This window comes from Heptranchias perlo, chromosome 11, assembly GCF_035084215.1.
Source record: "Heptranchias perlo isolate sHepPer1 chromosome 11, sHepPer1.hap1, whole genome shotgun sequence".
Lineage (NCBI taxonomy): Eukaryota > Metazoa > Chordata > Chondrichthyes > Hexanchiformes > Hexanchidae > Heptranchias > Heptranchias perlo.
In genome coordinates, this window is record NC_090335.1 from 65,450,507 (window position 1) to 65,468,886 (window position 18,380).

Sequence of the window (18,380 nt, forward strand, 5' to 3'; positions counted from 1 at the left end):
GATGCTGAGGAAATTCAGATTTGGAATGATAGCTGCTGCAAGATATTACCTGGAGACAAAATATAAGATCATGCACTCCCATGTCCAGGTCTTGATGCCTCTAACCATTCAGTTGCAAAGTGGCAAGTAGATGTTGCTGAAGTTTTGTACCTCCAACTGGTGGAACCACTGCTCGGCAGGGTGTAGTGTGGTTACGCTGCAGTCAGCAGGATGGTGGCAATGCACTCACATTTTACAGTGAATTGTGCTGCTCACCACGTTGCTTGCGAGGAGCTCCTGGTACCCGCTATCCATCGAGCAATGGCTCAAACCCATGCTTATCAGTTATCTTCCATTCCTTTGTTCTCTAGATCTGACTATTCCAATGCTCTCCTGGCTGGCCTCCCATCTTCCACCCTCCATAAACTTGAGCTGATCCAAAACTTTGCTGCCCGTATCCTAACTCACTGCAAGTCCCGTTCATGCATCACCCCGGTGCTCGCTGATTTACACTGGCTCCCAGTCTAGGAACGTCTCGATTTTAAAATTCTCATCCTTGTTTTCAAATCCCTCCATGGCCTCGCTCCTCCCTATCTCTGTAACCTCCTCCAGCCCTACAAACCTCCGAGATCTCTGCATTCCTCCAATTCTGGCCTCTTGCACATCCCCGATTTTAATCGCTCCACCACTGGCGGCCATGCCATCAGCTACCTAGGTCCTAAGCTCTGGAATGCCCTTCCTAAACCTCTTTGCCTCTCTACCTTTCTCTCCTCCTTTAATATGCTCCTTAAAATTTACCTCTTTGACCAAGCACCTGTCCTAATATCTCCTTATGTGGCTCAGTGTCAAATTTCTTTTGATAACGCTCCTGTGAAGCGCCTTAGGATGTTTTACTACATTAAAGGCGCTATATAAATGGACGTTGTAATGAGTAGGGTCTCTTTCAGCCTCCAAAGTGATATGCCTAACGATGGAAGTTCAGAACGAAGTCAACCCTCTGTAGTAGACTTGGTAATCCATTACCTAAAACAGGCAAGTCAACAGTACTCGGTTGAACACTGATCAACCAGCCTAGCTCACTAATAGAACCTGGAGGTATAGACCGTTTACTGGAGGCCAGGATTCTTTCCACTCAACTCCAGATAAACCTGCAAGGCAATGCTCTAGTGGGTAGGATAGTTCTAGCTGGACAAGCAGTGGAAAATTTACCAGTATAGAATAAGCAGTTATGATGAATCTTTTTATAAAACACTGGTTCGGCCACAACTGGAGTATTGTGTCCAGTTCTGGGCACCGCACTTTAGGAAAGATGTGAAGGTCTTAAAGAGGGTGCAGAAGAGATTTACTAGAATGGTTCCACGGATGAAGGACTTCAGTTACGTGGATAGACTGGAAAAGCTGAGGTTGTTCTTAGAGCAGAGAAAGTTGAGAGGAGATTTGATAGAGGTATTCAAAATCATGGTCTAGACAGAGTAGAGAGAAGCTCTTCCCATTAGCGGAAGGGTCAAGAACCAGAAGACATAGATTTAAGGTGATTGGCAAAAGAACCAAAGGTGACATGAGGGAAAACTTTTTTTTAAAAAACACAGCGAGTGGTTAGGATCTGGAATGCACTGCCTGAGGGGGTGGTGGAGGCAGATTCAATCATGACTTTCAAAAGGGAATTGGATAAGTACTTGAAGGGAAAAAATTTGCAGGGCTACAGGGAAAGAGCGGGGGAATGGGACTAGCTGGATAGCTCTTGCAGAGAGCCAGCAAGGACTCGACGGGCTGAATAGCCTCCTTCCGTGCTGTAACCTTTATGATTTTACTGGTAAACTGCATAGATTTAGCTGGTTAAATTCCAGGAGTAACCATATACACTTGGCATCCCTAAGCCTTCGCCCTGTCAAACTGTACCTAGGCAAGTAAAATATTCATATCAGACCAACAGAAATTTTACATGTCTAGGTTTGTCAAACAGGGTGATGGGTTCACTTTACATCAAGAATCATTGGATAGTAATTAAACAGACAAAGCCTGGTCAATTTTTCTCCTACCTTAGCCCAATGATGCTGTTGCCAATTGTAGCCTCTTTACCCCCAGTTAATTCAACACTGACTATGGACTCCGCCTGGGGCCTCCATGGTTTGTACGGATCAGTCTCACACTGTGAAGTGCACTTATTTAATGAGCCTTTGGTGGAAGCAAAATCATTATTTTCTAAAATTTTATTCACAGTGCTATAAACAAATGCAGAAACAGAATGTTTTTGTTGACAGTATTCTTTGAATAAAATACAAATAGCATTATAATTACATCTTAATTAAAGATCAGAAGTGTCATGCAGTTCTCAGTGAATCAATCCATATTCCTAGCAGCACGTGACCGCCATACAAGTGCCTGATCGCCAGCTGACTCATGGGGTGCGGAAAGAAAGAACATTCGATTCACTTCACTGATGGAAACATCTTGAAGGCCAGGGATTGCTCCTTCCACAAATGGTTTGCTCTGTTGGCTTTTTGCATAGCTGTCTGAAAAGAAAGAATTGATTAAGAAACTAAAGGATTGATTAAGAAAGGGAAGTTAGATTATGAAAAGAAATTAGCAAAAAATATAAAAAACAGATAGCAAGAGTTTCTATAGTTATATAAAAAGAAAAAGGGTGGCTAAGGCAAACATAGGTCCCTTAGAGGATGAGACCGGGAAATTAATGGTGGGAAACATGGAGATGGCAAAAATGCTGAACAAATATTTTGTTTCAGTCTTTACAGTAGAGGACACTAAGAATATCCCAACACTGGACAAACAGGGGACTCTCGGGGGGGAGGAGCTAAATACGATTAAAATCACTCAGGAGATGGTACTCAGTAAAATAATGGGACTCAAGGCGGATAAATCCCCTGGACCTGATGGCTTCCATCCTAGGGTCTTGAGGGAAGTGGCAGTAGGGATTGTGGATGCTTTGGTGATAGTTTTCCAAAATTCCCTGGACTCAGGAGAGGTCCCGGCAGATTGGAAAACTGCTAATGTAACACCGTTATTTAAAAAGGGTAGTAGGCAGAAGGCTGGAAATTATAGGCCAGTTAGCTTAACATCTGTGGTGGGTAAAATTTTGGAGTCTATTATTAAGGAGACAGTAACGGAACATTTAGATAAGCATAATTTAATAGGACAAAGTCAGCATGGCTTTATGAAGGGGAAGTCATGTCTGACAAATTTGCTTGAGTTCTTCGAGGATATAACGTATAGGGTGGATAAAGGGGAACCAGTGGACGTAGTGTATTTAGACTTCCAGAAGGCATTCGACAAGGTGCCACATAAAAGATTATTACTTAAGATAAAAAATCACGGGATTGGGGGTAATATTCTGGCATGGGTGGAGGATTGGTTATCAAACAGGAAGCAGAGAGTTGGGATAAATGGTTCATTTTCGGACTGGCAACCAGTAACCAGTGGTGTTCCACAGGGGTCGGTGCTGGGTCCCCAACTCTTTACAATCTATATTAACGATTTGGAGGAGGGGACCGAGTGCAACATATCAAAATTTGCAGATGATACAAAGATGGGAGGGAAAGTAGAGAGTGAGGAGGACATAAAAAACCTGCAAGGGGATATAGACAGGCTGGGTGAGTGGGCGGAGATTTGGCAGATGCAATATAATATTGGAAAATGTGAGGTTATGCACTTTGGCAGGAAAAATCAGAGAGCAAGTTATTTTCTTAATGGCGAGAGACTGGAAAGTACTGCAGTACAAAGGGATCTGGGGGTCCTAGTGCAAGAAAATCAAAAAGTTGGTATGCAGGTGCAGCAGGTGATCAAGAAAGCCAACGGAATGTTGGCTTTTATTGCTAGGGGGATAGAATATAAAAACAAGGAGGTATTGCTGCAGTTATATAAGGTATTGGTGAGACCGCACCTGGAATACTGCATACAGTTTTGGTCTCCATACTTAAGAAAAGACATACTTGCTCTCGAGGCAGTACAAAGAAGGTTCACTCGGTTAATCCCGGGGATGAGGGGGCGGACATATGAGGAGAGGTTGAGTAGATTGGGACTCTACTCATTGGAGTTCAGAAGAATGAGAGGCGATCTTATTGAAACATATAAGATTGTGAAGGGTCTTGATCGGGTGGATGCAGTAAGGATGTTCCCAAAGATGGGTGAAACTAGAACTAGGGGGCATAATCTTAGAATAAGGGGCTGCTCTTTCAAAACTGAGATGAGGAGAAACTTCTTCACTCAGAGGGTGGTAGGTCTGTGGAATTTGCTGCCCCAGGAAGCTGTGGAAGCTACATCATTAGATAAATTTAAAACAGAAATAGACAGTTTCCTAGAAGTAAAGGGAATTAGGGGTTATGGGGAGCGGGCAGGAAATTGGACATGAAGCTGAGTTCGGATCGGTCAATGCCCTGTGGGTGGCGGAGAGGGCCCAGGGGCTATGTGGCCGGGTCCTGCTCCGACTTCTTGTGTTCTTTAGATTTGTGGTTGGGATCAGATCAGCCATGATCTTATTGAATGGCGGAGCAGGCTCGAGGGGCCGATTGGCCTACTCCTGCTCCAATTTCTTATGTTCTTATGTTCTTATGTTCCTAATAAGGACTGCAAAAACACTGAACTTACTATGTATAGTAATATAGAGAGCATCATCAATATAAAATCCTCAATCAGTGCCTTTAAATATTTCACACTTCCCAAACTACCCCTCTCCCATATGTATGCATAGAAACTGAAATGAACGTATATAACTTTCACAACTCCAAGTCTAGAGAGAGAAGAAAAGCTGGGATTGTTCTCCTTAGAGCAGAGAAGGTTAAATGGAGATTTAATAGAGGTGTTTCAAAATTATTAAGGATTTCAATAGAGTAAATAAGGTCAAACTATTTCCACTGGCAGGTGAGTCAGTAATCAGAGGACACAGGTGAAAAGTAATTGGCAAAAGAATCAGAGGGGAGATGAGGAGACATATTTTTACACAGCAAGTTGTTATAATCTGGAATGCACTGCCTGAAAGGGTGGTGGAAGCAGATTCAATAGTAGCTTTCAAAAGAGAGTTGGATATACAATTGAAAAGGAAAAATTTGCTATGGGACTAATTGGATTGCTCTTTCAAAGAGCCAGCACAAGGACGATGGGCCAAAGAGCCTCCTTCTGCGCTGTAAGATTCTATGCAGTCACCTTTCATCATATGACATAAAACATCAGGATGTAACTTCTACATTAATGTGGCTTATAGATTTAAAAGAAACATTTCCTCCCGAGGGTCATAGCAGAAAACTGCCCCTACTTCTGCACTAATTGGCACAAAAATAGAAATGTCACAGTAGTACAGGAGGGGATGGGGCTGAGGATTGCAGTGGAGGCAGAGTACTTTGAGCTATTCAAGAAAAGAGGGAGAGAGAAAACAGGGAACTACAGGCTAGTTAGCCTGACATCAGTCGTCCAGAAAATGCTGGAATCCATAATTAAGAAAGTGGTAACAGGGCACTTAGAAAATCATAATATGATTAGGCAGAGTCAACATGGTTTTATGAAAGGGAAATCATGTTTGACAAATCTACAGGAGTTTTTTTGAGGATGTAACTAGCAGGGTTGATAACGGGGAACCAGTGGATGTAGTATATTTGGATTTTCAAAAGGCATTCGATAAGGTGCCACATAAAAGGTTGTTACACAAGATAAGGGCTCGTGGGGTTGGGGGTAATATACTAGCATGGATAGAGGATTGGTTTACGGACAAAAAAAAGAGTAGGAATAAATAGGTCATTTTCAGGTTGGCAGGCTGTAACTAGTGGGATGCCACAAGGATCAGTGCCTCTTTACAATCTATATTGATGACTTAGATGAAGGGATCGACTGTAACGTATCCAAGTTTGCTGACGATGCAAAGCTCGATGGGAAAGTAAGCTGTGAGGAAGACACAAAGAGTCTGCAAACAGATAAAGACAGGTTAAGTGAGCGGCAGGAAGGTGGCAAATGGAGTATAATGTGGACAAATGTGAGGTTATTCACTTTGGTAGGGAGAATAGAAAAACAGAATACTTTTTAAATGGTAAAAAACTATTAAATGTTGGTGTCCAGAGAGATTTGAGTATCCTTGTACACAAAACACAGAAAGTTAACATGCAGGTACAGCAAGCAATTAGGAAGGCAAATGGTATGTTGGCCTTTATTGCAAGGGGGTTGCAGTACAAGAGTAAAGAAGGCTTGCTGCAATTGTACAGGGCTTTGGTGAGACCATGCCTGGAGTACTGTGTACAGTTTTGGTCTCTTTACCCAAGCAAGGATATACTTGCCTTAGAGGTGGTGCAACAAAGGTTCGCTAGATTGATTCCTGGGATGAGAGGGTTGTCCTATGAGGAGAGATTGAGAGGAATGGGCCTATATTCTCTGGAGTTTAGAAGAATGAGGTGATCTCATTAAAACGTATAAAATTCTTAGAGGGCTTGACACGGTAGATGCGGAGAGGCTGTTTTCCCTGGCTGGAAAGTCTAGAACTAGGGGGCATAGTCTCAGGATAAGAAGTGTGTTATTTAGGACCGAGATGAGGAGGAATTTCTTCACTCAGTGGGTAGTGAATCTTTGGAATTCTCTACCCCAGAGGACTGTGGATGCTCACTCGTTGAGTATATTCAACACTGAGATCGATAGATTTTTGAACTCTGAGGGAATCAAGGAATATGGGGATCGGGCAGGGAAGTGGAGTTGAGGTCGAAGATCAACCATGATGTTTTAAATGGCAGAGCAGGCTTGAGGGGCCATATGGCCTACTCCTGCTCCAATTTCTTATGTTCATGTGTTCTTTACCTTACATCCCTGTACTCTTTGTGTGACCTCAGAGTACTGGAACTAAGGACTGGGTGCATAAAACGGAAGAGGACCGTCCATCCCTAGAACTGCTTGGATTCCTGCCAGAAAATCAACTAGACCTTCAATACAAATTTTCATCAAAACTTGTTGCAAAAGATCAGAACTGATTGATTTAAAACATGTGGAATTATTCCCAAAAGAAATAAACTAACAAGGCAAGTTATTTTGCGATCACATAGTTCCGTGACCGTTTTCTATATCACTCTGTCTCGAGCGTCTACTTTTCATCAGATTTAACATTCAAACTCACCTGTAACAGTATCTACGGAGTCTAGTGGAGCTGTGCTCATCATGTTAATTCCACAGAGTAAAATATAAGCAATCACTATGACGACAAGGATATAGATAGGCAAAGCCACAGCCCAGTACCTATGGAAAATTTTAGTAGTGTGTTAAATCATCACTGAAGGTACACTGTGGTGATACAACCCAACAGAAGTGATCTTTTAAAAAGGAAAATTGTGAATGCTGGGAAGATGTGCTTTAACATTTAAAGATTTAATTTCACCCTGATATATATCTGGTTTATTCCCAGTTCCACATTTGTACTTGTCTATAGATTTCCAGAGAAACATACCTGAAGCAAGGTAATGAGAGAAGGCAGAGACCAAACCAGAGACATTTCAAAACTACGGGAGCATTTTCCTTTGTTTCACTTAGGTTAGTGAAAAACTTGGTACAAAACAAGAAATAACTTGCATTTATATAACACCTTTCATGTCCTCAGAATGTCCCAACATTCTCCATTAGCCAATTAATTACTTTTGAAGTGTTGTTTGTGAATAGCAAGGTCTCACAAACTGCTGTGTGTGAAGTGTGAATCGCCCCCACCCACACCCACAATTTTCTATTGTTAATGTTGTATTAAATTGCAGCACAATGCTATGCTAAATAAAGATGAAACATTTTAACCAAATGTAATATACTTCTGCAGTTTTCCTGGGCACTATGCTGGAAATTCTCAAAGGAAACAAACCCTTATGAAAACATTTCTTTAACATTAATGGAACCTGGGAACTTTTTGGTTTGCTTGGTTCAATTGCTCTCTGAATAACCACACAAATATGGGAGAGAACTATAGCATAAATGTCATGTATGCTTATTACATTAGCATGGAGCCCCAATTATTAATAAAATTTTCACTGATACTTACTTCTGAGGCCAGTAAGTAAGGCCCACTGAGTGCAGCCAAGGTTCTGGAACATAGGCCCATACTAAATACAGAACTGTTAAATGGAAGAATAAATATAAAGTAAAGCCATTTCAAAACTAGAACAAGCACCATGATATCAGCCTGTTTCACTAACTCTTCCTTATATACAGGTTTAAGCAAATTTCATTCTGCATTGTTAAATGGTTTGAGTATAATTTTAAATGACTATTAATTAGAACTATCGGTACCAACAGCACCAGCATGAACTCTTCATGCTGGCTAACTTAATGCTAAAATTACACGATCCAGACTTGTATCAGTGATACGAGTTTGCCAAACTAGATGCAGCTCAGACCAAAGCTGCACGGGTCCCAAAGATGTCAAAAGTAGGAGTACGTCAGGAAATGAACCCAGTCGCCCTCAGTTAGGAGAGCAGAAATCCAAGATGTTTTTGCAACACTTGCCCAATGGAGATGTGAGATTTCTAAACTCAAAACATCTACTGCTTTCTTTCTATTCTCTCAGGGTGCATTTATGCCACATCTGTAGCGTTGATACAAAATGGTTTCGATTCACACAGACACTGCAATTATAATGTAAATGCAGCCTGAATCCAGCATGTGATAGAGTAAATGCAACCTGAATCTGACCTGACACCACCATGAAGTGGGATGAGAGATTTCCATTAGGAGAGAGTAAAGGGTACATATGGTGGTGTAGTGGTTATGTTACTGGATTAGTAATCTAGAGGCCCGGACTAATAATCCAGAGAATGCAAGTTTAAATCCCACCATGCCAGTTTGAGAATTTGAATTCATTTTTTTAAAATCTGGAAATGAAAAGCTGGTATCAGTAAAAAAAATGACCACGAAGCTATCAGATTGTCGTAAAAACTGGTTCACTAATATCCTTTAAGAAAGGAAACCTGTCATCCTTATCCGGTAGGGCCTATATGTGACTCCAATCCCACGCCAACATTGTTGACTCTTAACTGCCCTCTGAAGTGGCCTAGCAAGCCGAAAGGAAGGCCCACCATCATCTTCGTCTCTCTGGGCATTGGGATGGGCAATAAATGTCGGCTTTACCAGTGACAACCACATCCCGGAATGAATAAAGAAAAAACTATGCCTCAAGGTTAGTCTTCACACTCAACTTGCATTCCAAGTTAGCACCAGTTTCACACAAATGCTAAACTTGTGCAATGTGAATGCACCATTACCTTCCATTAAGCAACCAACAGAATGGCCCGAAGTTCTACGGATATCCCGGTAATCCTCCATTGACTTCATCCAATGAGTAGTTGATACACAGGTTAAGTGTATAGGTTCAATTCCTTGGCACTGCTAAGTTAGCCGATCTCAGTGCTACAATTTGCCTCCCTCCATATTTTGGATTTTGGGGGGGGGGGGGGGGGGGGGGAGAGGAGGGGCCCAAAACAAAAAGAGACAACCATTAATCCCCCCTGGTGGATAGTGCAGACATAGTGATCAATCAAGATTGGACTCAACTGTGAAGCTCCCTATGGTCAAATAGCCTGCCAACAATCACTGCCATGGTTGTGAACACTTTTGGGGGATGGGGGGTCCAGAGGGCAACTAACTCCTGTAGATTTGTACCCAGCAAGGAGTCAAATCTTTTCGATAGAGGGAGAGAAAACTAGCAGAGAACATTGACGAGAAAAGGAAAAATAAAAGACACCAATTCTCTCCTCCACTCCTCATCCCTTTGGTATTATTCATATTCCCCGCCATTTCTGCATGGATTTTGCAGCCAATTCAGGTCAGATGAAATATCTTGTGATAGAACAAAATAATTCCCCAAATATTCTCCAGTTAGAGCTTTTGTATAAGCCTCTCATTTTTTTTAGCCCTAAATGTATTTACAATTGACTTGAAAAAGATATATCAGACCCACTCTCAGGACTTGCATGATCAGTACCATTCTTTTATAATACTGACCAAAATAAAGGGAAGGGAGAGCAACAGGTAGAGTTTAAGTTGAAATATGCTAAATACTTTCTATTATTCACAGATCACTGTACATTTGCACCACAATGCTGAATTCATTTTAATTTAGTGCACTTAATGTTACTTACTGAATGCAAACTTTGAGGCGAGGAACAGGACAAATCCATAAATGGCCCTTTCAGGTAATGGTGAAGGGGAGTTTACCACCATTGTTCATTTCTGAGAAAGATGAATTAGCTTTTACTGAGAGTACTGAAATATCCTTTGGAGAGATCCTGTAACACCACACAGATGAACAGCTACAGTGCAAATTATAGCATACTTCACATATTAGTTTTGTTGTACAACATATATTACAACATATATAATGTACATTATTTTCCTGTATCTAGTCAAATAAATTATTGCTATTGGATACTCCCATCCCATGAGCCTCTACTGTAACCCAATAACATACCATACCCAAAACTTACAGGATCATCCCCTTCAACACCAATATGGATTGTTCCATTAGCCATCCTTAACGCTCTTTGCGATTACATTTATTTTAGGATCATATACAGACAGTTTTATTCAACCCATCAATCAGAGTTCAATTCAAACCATAGTCCCAGAGGTCAAAGGATACTTTGGTATCCATTCCCTTTTTCTTTTATTTAAATATATAGTGCAAGTGAGATTTTTTTAAATTGCTCTACGTTTCTTCTCTAGGATTTTGAGGCAAAGACAATAGGTGCAGCAAATATGATTATATGTCAGTATACCACAAGGTTGTCCAAACTCCAGCCCAGTTGACAATTTCAAACAGCCATCCACATAGCTCACTGAAACAAAACTCTAGCAAAAACAGCTGGGCTATCAATGGGAACTAAAAAAAAATCAGACAGACAAGTGTTCTGGCTCTCACAGCAGGAGCGCAATGGGCTGACAAGCTCATTGTATCGTGAATTCCTGAGCCAGGTCTCGGTGAATTTTCATCAGCACCAAAGCAAACATCAGAACTTCCACCTACCACAGTCCTATTTTGCTCCCTGTGCAAGTTTTTAAATTGGCAAAAGATGAGAACCCTACTGCAATTGATGCAATCCATTTAGGTTACAGATAACTATAAACCAATAAAATACTGACACCATCAGTCATTCCCCACCGTCAATTCTTATCCCCACCGTCATTCTTATCCCCACCCCTATTCTGACACCCATCCCATCCCACCCCACATTCTCATCCCCATCCTTATTCTGACCTAGGCTTGCCAACTCTGATTAGTGTATTCCAGGAAGTTATCACATAACCTTCTGCCTCCAACCACCCCAACCCCACATTCCTGCCACTGGTCGCCCAACACATCCATACTCACCTTGTCCCGCCTTTCCACACCAATTGGAGAGAGAACTGATTATTACCCGATTGGATAATTCTTGACTGACAAACAGCCTTTTTCTCCATGTCTAATTTTTATAACTAGTAAACAAAAAAGTGTTCAAAAGAACTTTTTTAAAAATTCACAATTTTAAAAAATGCACCTATGATTTTTCTCCTGGGTTGCTTGCAGCCCTGGAGATTAGTCTTTAATTCCTGGAGACACCAGGGCAATCCTGGAGGGTTGGCAACTCTCACTCCCATCACCCATCATCCATCCATCCACTCACTCACTCACTCACTCACTCCCTCCCATCCCATCCCTCCCCTTCCTCCATCACTCCCCTCCTCCCATCCCCAATCCCAATCATCATCATCCCCACCAGTGCCCCATGTCCCTCAGCCTGAGGATCATTCCAAGATGGGGAGGGGACAGACTCCGACGTTCCCTCACCTTTTTTCCTGCCTATAAGCACTCCGAATAAGTGCAGCAGAGCGCTGGCCCAAAATTGGAATGGGAGTAAGCCTCCAGTTTTAATATTACATAAAACACACTCTAACAACACAGCAACCACCACCCTCACCGCTCACCCTGAGTCAGCATGGCGGCGCTTCCGGCACAGCACGCATGCGCGAGCCTCGTCCTTCGCACAGAGACACCTCAGTGCAACAGAAAGCTGCTGTTGTGAATACACGGGGCTGAATAGAGATACTGTGGAATGTGGATCAATTAAATAATAAAAACAGCGCAAATATTATGTTGTGCATAGGTCAGTGATATAATAGAATCAGCACAGAGATTATATTGTGCATGGGCCATTGATATAATAGAGATTATATTGTGCATAGATCAACAATGTGATAGAAACAAGAGTCGTGGTAATATTGTGCATGGGTCAATGACAAATTGAAACAACATAAACATAATGTGCATTGGTCAGTTATATAATAGCAATAACACAGAGATTATGCATGGTTCGGTGATATAAACAGCCCTCTGAAAATTGGTGCATAGAGATATTGTACATATATAATTTACACAATATTATCCTAGAGAACAGGCTTTCAAACAGGAATCCATGGACCCTATGGTTTGTACGAGAGAATCCCATGAGGTCGCCAGGTTTCTATTCATCTGGGTCCAGGCATATCGCAACGAATTACTTGAAAAATGAGGACACCATCCAACGTGTTGTGTGGCACGACCACCGTGCTAAATGGGATAGATTCAGAATGGATCTAGCAGCTCAAAACTGGGCATCCATGAGGCGCTGTGGGCCATCAGCGGCAGCAGAATTGTATTCCAGCACAATCTGTAACCTCATGGCCCGGCATATTCCTCACTCTACCATTACCAACAAGCCAGGGGATCAACCCTGGTTCAAGGAGGAGTGTAGAAGAGCATGCCAGGAGCAGCACCAGGCGTACCTAAAAATGAGGTGCCAACCTGGTGAAGCGACAACACAGGACTACATGCATGCTAAACAGCGGAAGCAACATGCTATTGACAGGGCTAAGCGATTCCACAACCAACGGATCAGATCAAAGCTCTGCAGTCCTGCCACATCCAGTCGTGAATGGTGGTGGACAATTAAACAACTAACGGGAGGAGGAGGCTCTGCAAACATCCACATTCTCAATGATGGCGGAGTCCAGCACGTGAGTGCAAAAGACAAGGCTGAAGCGTTTGCAACCATCTTCAGCCAGAAGTGCCGAGTGGATGATCCATCTCAGCCTCCTCCCGATATCCCCACCATCGCGGAAGCCAGTCTTCGGCCAATTCGATTCACTCCACGTGATATCAAGAAACGGCTGAGTGCACTGGATACAGCAAAGGCTATGGGCCCCGACAACATCCCAGCTGTAGTGCTGAAGACTTGTGCTCCAGAACTAGCTGCGCCTCTAGCCAAGCTGTTCCAGTACAGCTACAACACTGGCATCTATCCGACAATGTGGAAAATTGCCCAGGTATGTCCTGTCCACAAAAAGCAGGACAAATCCAATCCGCCCAATTACCACCCCATCAGTCTACTCTCAATCATCAGCAAAGTGATGGAAGGTGTCGTCGACAGTGCTATCAAGCAGCACTTACTCACCAATAACCTGCTCACCGATGCTCAGTTTGGGTTCCGCCAGGACCACTCGGCTCCAGACCTCATTACAGCCTTGGTCCAAACATGGACAAAAGAGCTGAATTCCAGAGGTGAGGTGAGAGTGACTGCCCTTGACATCAAGGCAGCATTTCACCGAGTGTGGCATCAAGGAGCCCTAGTAAAATTGAAGTCAATGGGAATCAGGGGGAAAACTCTCCAGTGGCTGGAGTCATACCTGGCACAAAGGAAGATGGTAGTGGTTGTTGGAGGCCAATCATCTCAGCCCCAGGGCATTGCTGCAGGAGTTCCTCAGGGCAGTGTCCTTGGCCCAACCATCTTCAGCTGCTTCATCAATGACCTTCCCTCCAGGTCAGAAATGGGGATGTTCGCTGATGACTGCACAGTGTTCAGTTCCATTCGCAACCCCTCAGATAATGAAGCAGTCCGAGCCCGCATGCAGCAAGACCTGGACAACATCCAGGCTTGGGCTCATAAGTGGCAAGTAACATTCGCGCCAGATAAGTGCCAGGCAATGACCATCTCCAACAAGAGAGAGTCTAACCACCTCCCCTTGACATTCAACGGCATTACCATCGCCAAATCCCCCACCATCAACATCCTGGGGGTCACCATTGACCAGAAACTTAACTGGACCAGCCAAATAAATACTGTGGCTACGAGAGCAGGTCAGAGGCTGGGTATTCTGCGGCGAGTGACTCACTTCCTGACTCCCCAAAGCCTTTCCACCATCTACAAGGCACAAGTGTGATGGAATACTCTCCACTTGCCTGGATGAGTGCAGCTCCAACAACACTCAAGAAGCTCGACACCATCCAAGATAAAGCAGCCCGCTTGATTGGCACCCCATCCACCACCCTAAACATTCACTCCCTTCACCACCGGCGCAATGTGGCTGCAGTGTGCACCATCCACAGGATGCACTGCAGCAACTCGCCAAGGCTTCTTCAACAGCACCTCCCAAACCCGCGACCTCTACCACCTAGAAGGACAAGGGCAGCAGGCGCATGGGAACAACACCACCTGCACGTTCCCCTCCAAGTCACACACCATCCCGACTTGGAAATATATCGCCGTTCCTTCATTGTCGCTGGGTCAAAATCCTGGAACTCCCTTCCTAACAGCACTGTGGGAGAACCGTCACCACACGGACTGCAGCGGTTCAAGAAGGCGGCTCACCACCACCTTCTCGAGGGCAATTAGGGATGGGCAATAAATGCTGGCCTCACCAGCGACGCCCACATCCCGTGAACGAATAAAAAAAAAATTCGATATTTGTTGATTTAGTAGCGTAAATAATTTGCTCAGAATCCCTGGGCTTGCGTCAATATTTGCAAGTACAATATTGTGTATATATATATCATGTCTCACGAATTTGATTGAGTTTTTTGAAGGGGTAACCAAGAAGATAGATGAGGGCTGTGCAGTAGACGTGGTCTACATGGACTTTAGCAAAGCCTTTGACAAGGTACCGCATGGTAGGTTGTTACATAAGGTTAAATCTCACGGGATCCAAGGTGAGGTAGCCAATTGGATACAAAATTGGCTTGACGACAGAAGACAGAGGGTGGTTGTAGAGGGTTGTTTTTCAGACTGGAGGCCTGTGACCAGCGGTGTGCCTCAGGGATCGGTGCTGGGTCCGCTGTTATTTGTTATTTATATTAATGATTTGGATGAGAATTTAGGAGGAATGGTTAGTAAGTTTGCAGATGACACCAAGATTGGTGGCATTGTGGACATTGAAGAAGGTTATCTAGGATTGCAACAGGATCTTGATAAATTGGGCCAGTGGGCCGATGAATGGCAGATGGAGTTTAATTTAGATAAATGTGAGGTGATGCATTTTGGTAGATCGAATCAGACCAGGACCTACTCCATTAATGGTAGGGCGTTGGGGAGAGTTATAGAACAAAGAGATCTAGGAGTACAGGTTCATAGCTCCTTGAAAGTGGAGTCACAGGTGGATAGGGTGGTGAAGAAGGCATTCGGCATGCTTGGTTTCATTGGTCAGAACATTGAATACAGGAGTTGGGATGTCTTGTTGAAGTTGTACAAGACATTAGTAAGGCCACACTTGGAATACTGAGTACAGTTCTGGTCACCCTATTATAGAAAGGATATTATTAAACTAGAAAGAGTGCAGAAAAGATTTACTAGGATGCTACCGGGACTTGATGGTTTGACTTATAGGGAGAGGTTAGATAGACTGGGACTTTTTTCCCTGGAGAGGAGGAGGTTAAGGGGTGATCTTATAGAAGTCTATAAAATAATGAGGGACATAGATAAGGTAGATAGTCAAAATCTTTTCCCAAAGGTAGGGGAGTCTATAACGAGGGGACATAGATTTAAGGTGAGAGGGGAGAGATACAAAAGGGTCCAGAGGGGCAATTTTTTCACTCAAAGGGTGGTGAGGGTCTGGAACAAGCTGGCAGAGGCAGTAGTAGAGGCGGGTACAATTTTGTCTTTTAAAAAGCATTTGGACAGTTACATGGGTAAGATGGGTATAGAGGGATATGGGCCAAGTGCAGGCAATTGGGACTAGCTTAGTGGTATAAACTGGACGACATGGACATGTTGGGCCAAAGGGCCTGTTTCCATGTTGTAAACTTCTATGATTCTATATATGACCAGATATTGCTGCATAATATGGCTTGTGGATCAGTGATTGCACTTGGATCAATGATATAGTAGAAACAGCTCTGCTATATTCACAGGACTGAATATTACTGCACAGAGATGACATTGTGCATGGCTCCATTATAAAGAAACAACTGAGCTCGTCAGTAAACAGAGAGAATATGCTTTATAAGGATTGGGACCGACTTGTCAAGTCTTACTCAGTTGAAGTAACAAGTACACTCATTTTGATTTAAAAATGTAACCTAATTTGTTGTGTGTATATCGCTTTGAAAAACAAACGCAGCTTAAAAGGGCTTCTAAACCATCTCATTCTTGATGATAAAGCTTATTCCTAACCTAGTATTACAGCAGTTTGCAAATTATGTTAAAATTATGTCAAAATTCATCAACTGTATGACAGAAACTCATGATGTCAGTGCAATGAAATTGACACATCGCTCCCCCTCCCAAATGCCTGAGACAATGGGAGTAATTTTAACCTAACCCGCCAGTTCGGAAACCCACAAAATCGGGTGACTTCAATGGAGAGTAAAATCAGGCAGGGTGTAAAACCAGTGTAGCAACTGATTTAGTCAGTTTCCCAACTGGCGGGTTAGGTTAAAATTTCCCCAAATGTCTCTTTAAAGTATCCATATTTCTTTCAGAGCAATGGATACATCGGTTATATTATCTGTAGCATGTGGCCAATTTTTATATGCATGTTGACAACATCCAGCACCACCTTTCCAACACCACCTTTGGTTCCACCACCGTCTCTGTGTAGTCAGACGTTTGTCCAGCATCAAGTCTAACCATCTTCCCTTGACATTCAACAGCATTACCATCGCCAAATCCTCCATCATCAACATCCTGGGGGTCATCATTGACCAGAAATTTAACTGGACCAGCCACATAAATACTGTGGTTACAAGAGCAAGTCAGAGGCTGGGTATTCTGCGGCAAGTGACTCACCTCCTGACTCCCCAGAGCCTTTCCACCATCAACAAGGCACAAGTCAGGAGTGTGATGGAATACTCTCCACTTACCTGGTGCTTGATTGGCACCCCGACCACCACCGTAAACATTCACTCCCTCCACCACCGGCGCACCGTGGCTGCAGTGTGCACCATCTACAAGATACACTGCAGAAACTTACCAAGGCTTCTTCAACAGTACCTCCCAAACCCGCAACCTCTACCACCTAGAAGGACAAGGGCAGCAGGCGCATGGGAACACTAACACCTGCATGTTCCCCTCCAAGTCACACACCATCCTGACTTGGAAATATATTGCTGTTCCTTCATCGTCACTGGGTCAAAATCATGGAACTCCCTACCTAACAGCATTGTGGGAGTACCTTCACCACATGGACTGCAGCGGTTGAAGAAGGCGGCTCACCACCACCTTCTCAAGGGCAATTAGGGATGGGCAATAAATGCTGGCCTCGCCAGTGACACCCACATCCCATGAATGAATTTTTGAAAAAAGTCATGGATGGGCTCGAGCTTCCTCTAATTGAATGGTGAGAAGATCAAATCTTATTAGCTCCTGCCAAAAACTCCACTTTGATTCCTTCCTGGCTGCTCACTTCAGCCGAACAGACCATGTAAAATCTCAATATCATGTTCAATCCTGAACTTATTCTCAAGCCCAGCATCCTGCCTATCACCATCACTGCTTACTTCCACCATCCCAATACCGCATGCCTCCACACTACATCACCCACTGCTGCTGAAACCCTTCTCTATAACTTTGTTACCTACAGAATTGACCTCCAACACCCTCCCCACTAACTTTCCGAGCTCCACCATATTTAAACTCCAATTCATCAAAAACTCTGCCGCACACTAGTTCTCACTCATCCATTATCCCCCTCGCAGACTTCCATTGGCTCTTTGTCCCTCAACAAATTGAATTCATAATCCTTGTTTTCATTTACAAATTCCTCAGGGCCTCATCCCACCCTGCCTCTGCAACCTCTGGTCCTATGTCCCTACCCATGCTCTTTGATGCTTCAATTCTGCTGTCTTGTGCAGATTCCTCTTCCTTCACTCCACAACTAGTGGCAGAGCCTTCAGTCTTCTCAGCCCTAATTTTTGGCATTCTCTCATTATTTCTCTCCCCACCTTTAAAAACTTCCCCAAAATCTCCTTTCAACTATGCTTTAGATCATCTCTCCTAACTATTCTACAACTGCTCAGGATCCATTTCTCCTCTGTGGCCATTTATACCATTTCCGGTAACATGGGAGATCATAATAACCCCCGTGGAAATTCCAGGCATTTCTTTAACCACAAGGCCTTCAAGAAAAACTCTCTTTTTAAGCACAGTGAGAATATAATA

The 18,380-nt window shown here is 43.3% G+C and overlaps 1 protein-coding gene across 3 annotated transcripts; it reads right to left on the minus strand.

Annotated features, from left to right (window-relative positions):
• Positions 1 to 2,174: 2,174 nt before the first annotated feature.
• pigp (phosphatidylinositol glycan anchor biosynthesis, class P) lies at positions 2,175 to 11,993 on the minus strand. 3 transcript variants are annotated; one of them, XM_067993284.1, is made up of 5 exons: positions 11,899 to 11,993; positions 10,077 to 10,167; positions 7,982 to 8,054; positions 7,079 to 7,197; positions 2,175 to 2,492 (listed from the first exon to the last, which is right to left on the minus strand). In XM_067993284.1, the coding sequence occupies exons 2-5, from the start codon at positions 10,156 to 10,158 to the stop codon at positions 2,320 to 2,322; spliced, it is 447 nt and encodes a 148-aa protein (XP_067849385.1). In that variant the 5' UTR covers positions 10,159 to 10,167; positions 11,899 to 11,993; the 3' UTR covers positions 2,175 to 2,319. The 3 variants fall into 3 exon arrangements, with proteins under 3 accessions (XP_067849385.1, XP_067849382.1, XP_067849383.1); XM_067993281.1 differs by having other exon boundaries at positions 11,762 to 11,928; XM_067993282.1 differs by having other exon boundaries at positions 10,077 to 10,223; positions 11,762 to 11,928.
• Positions 11,994 to 18,380: the final 6,387 nt, after the last annotated feature.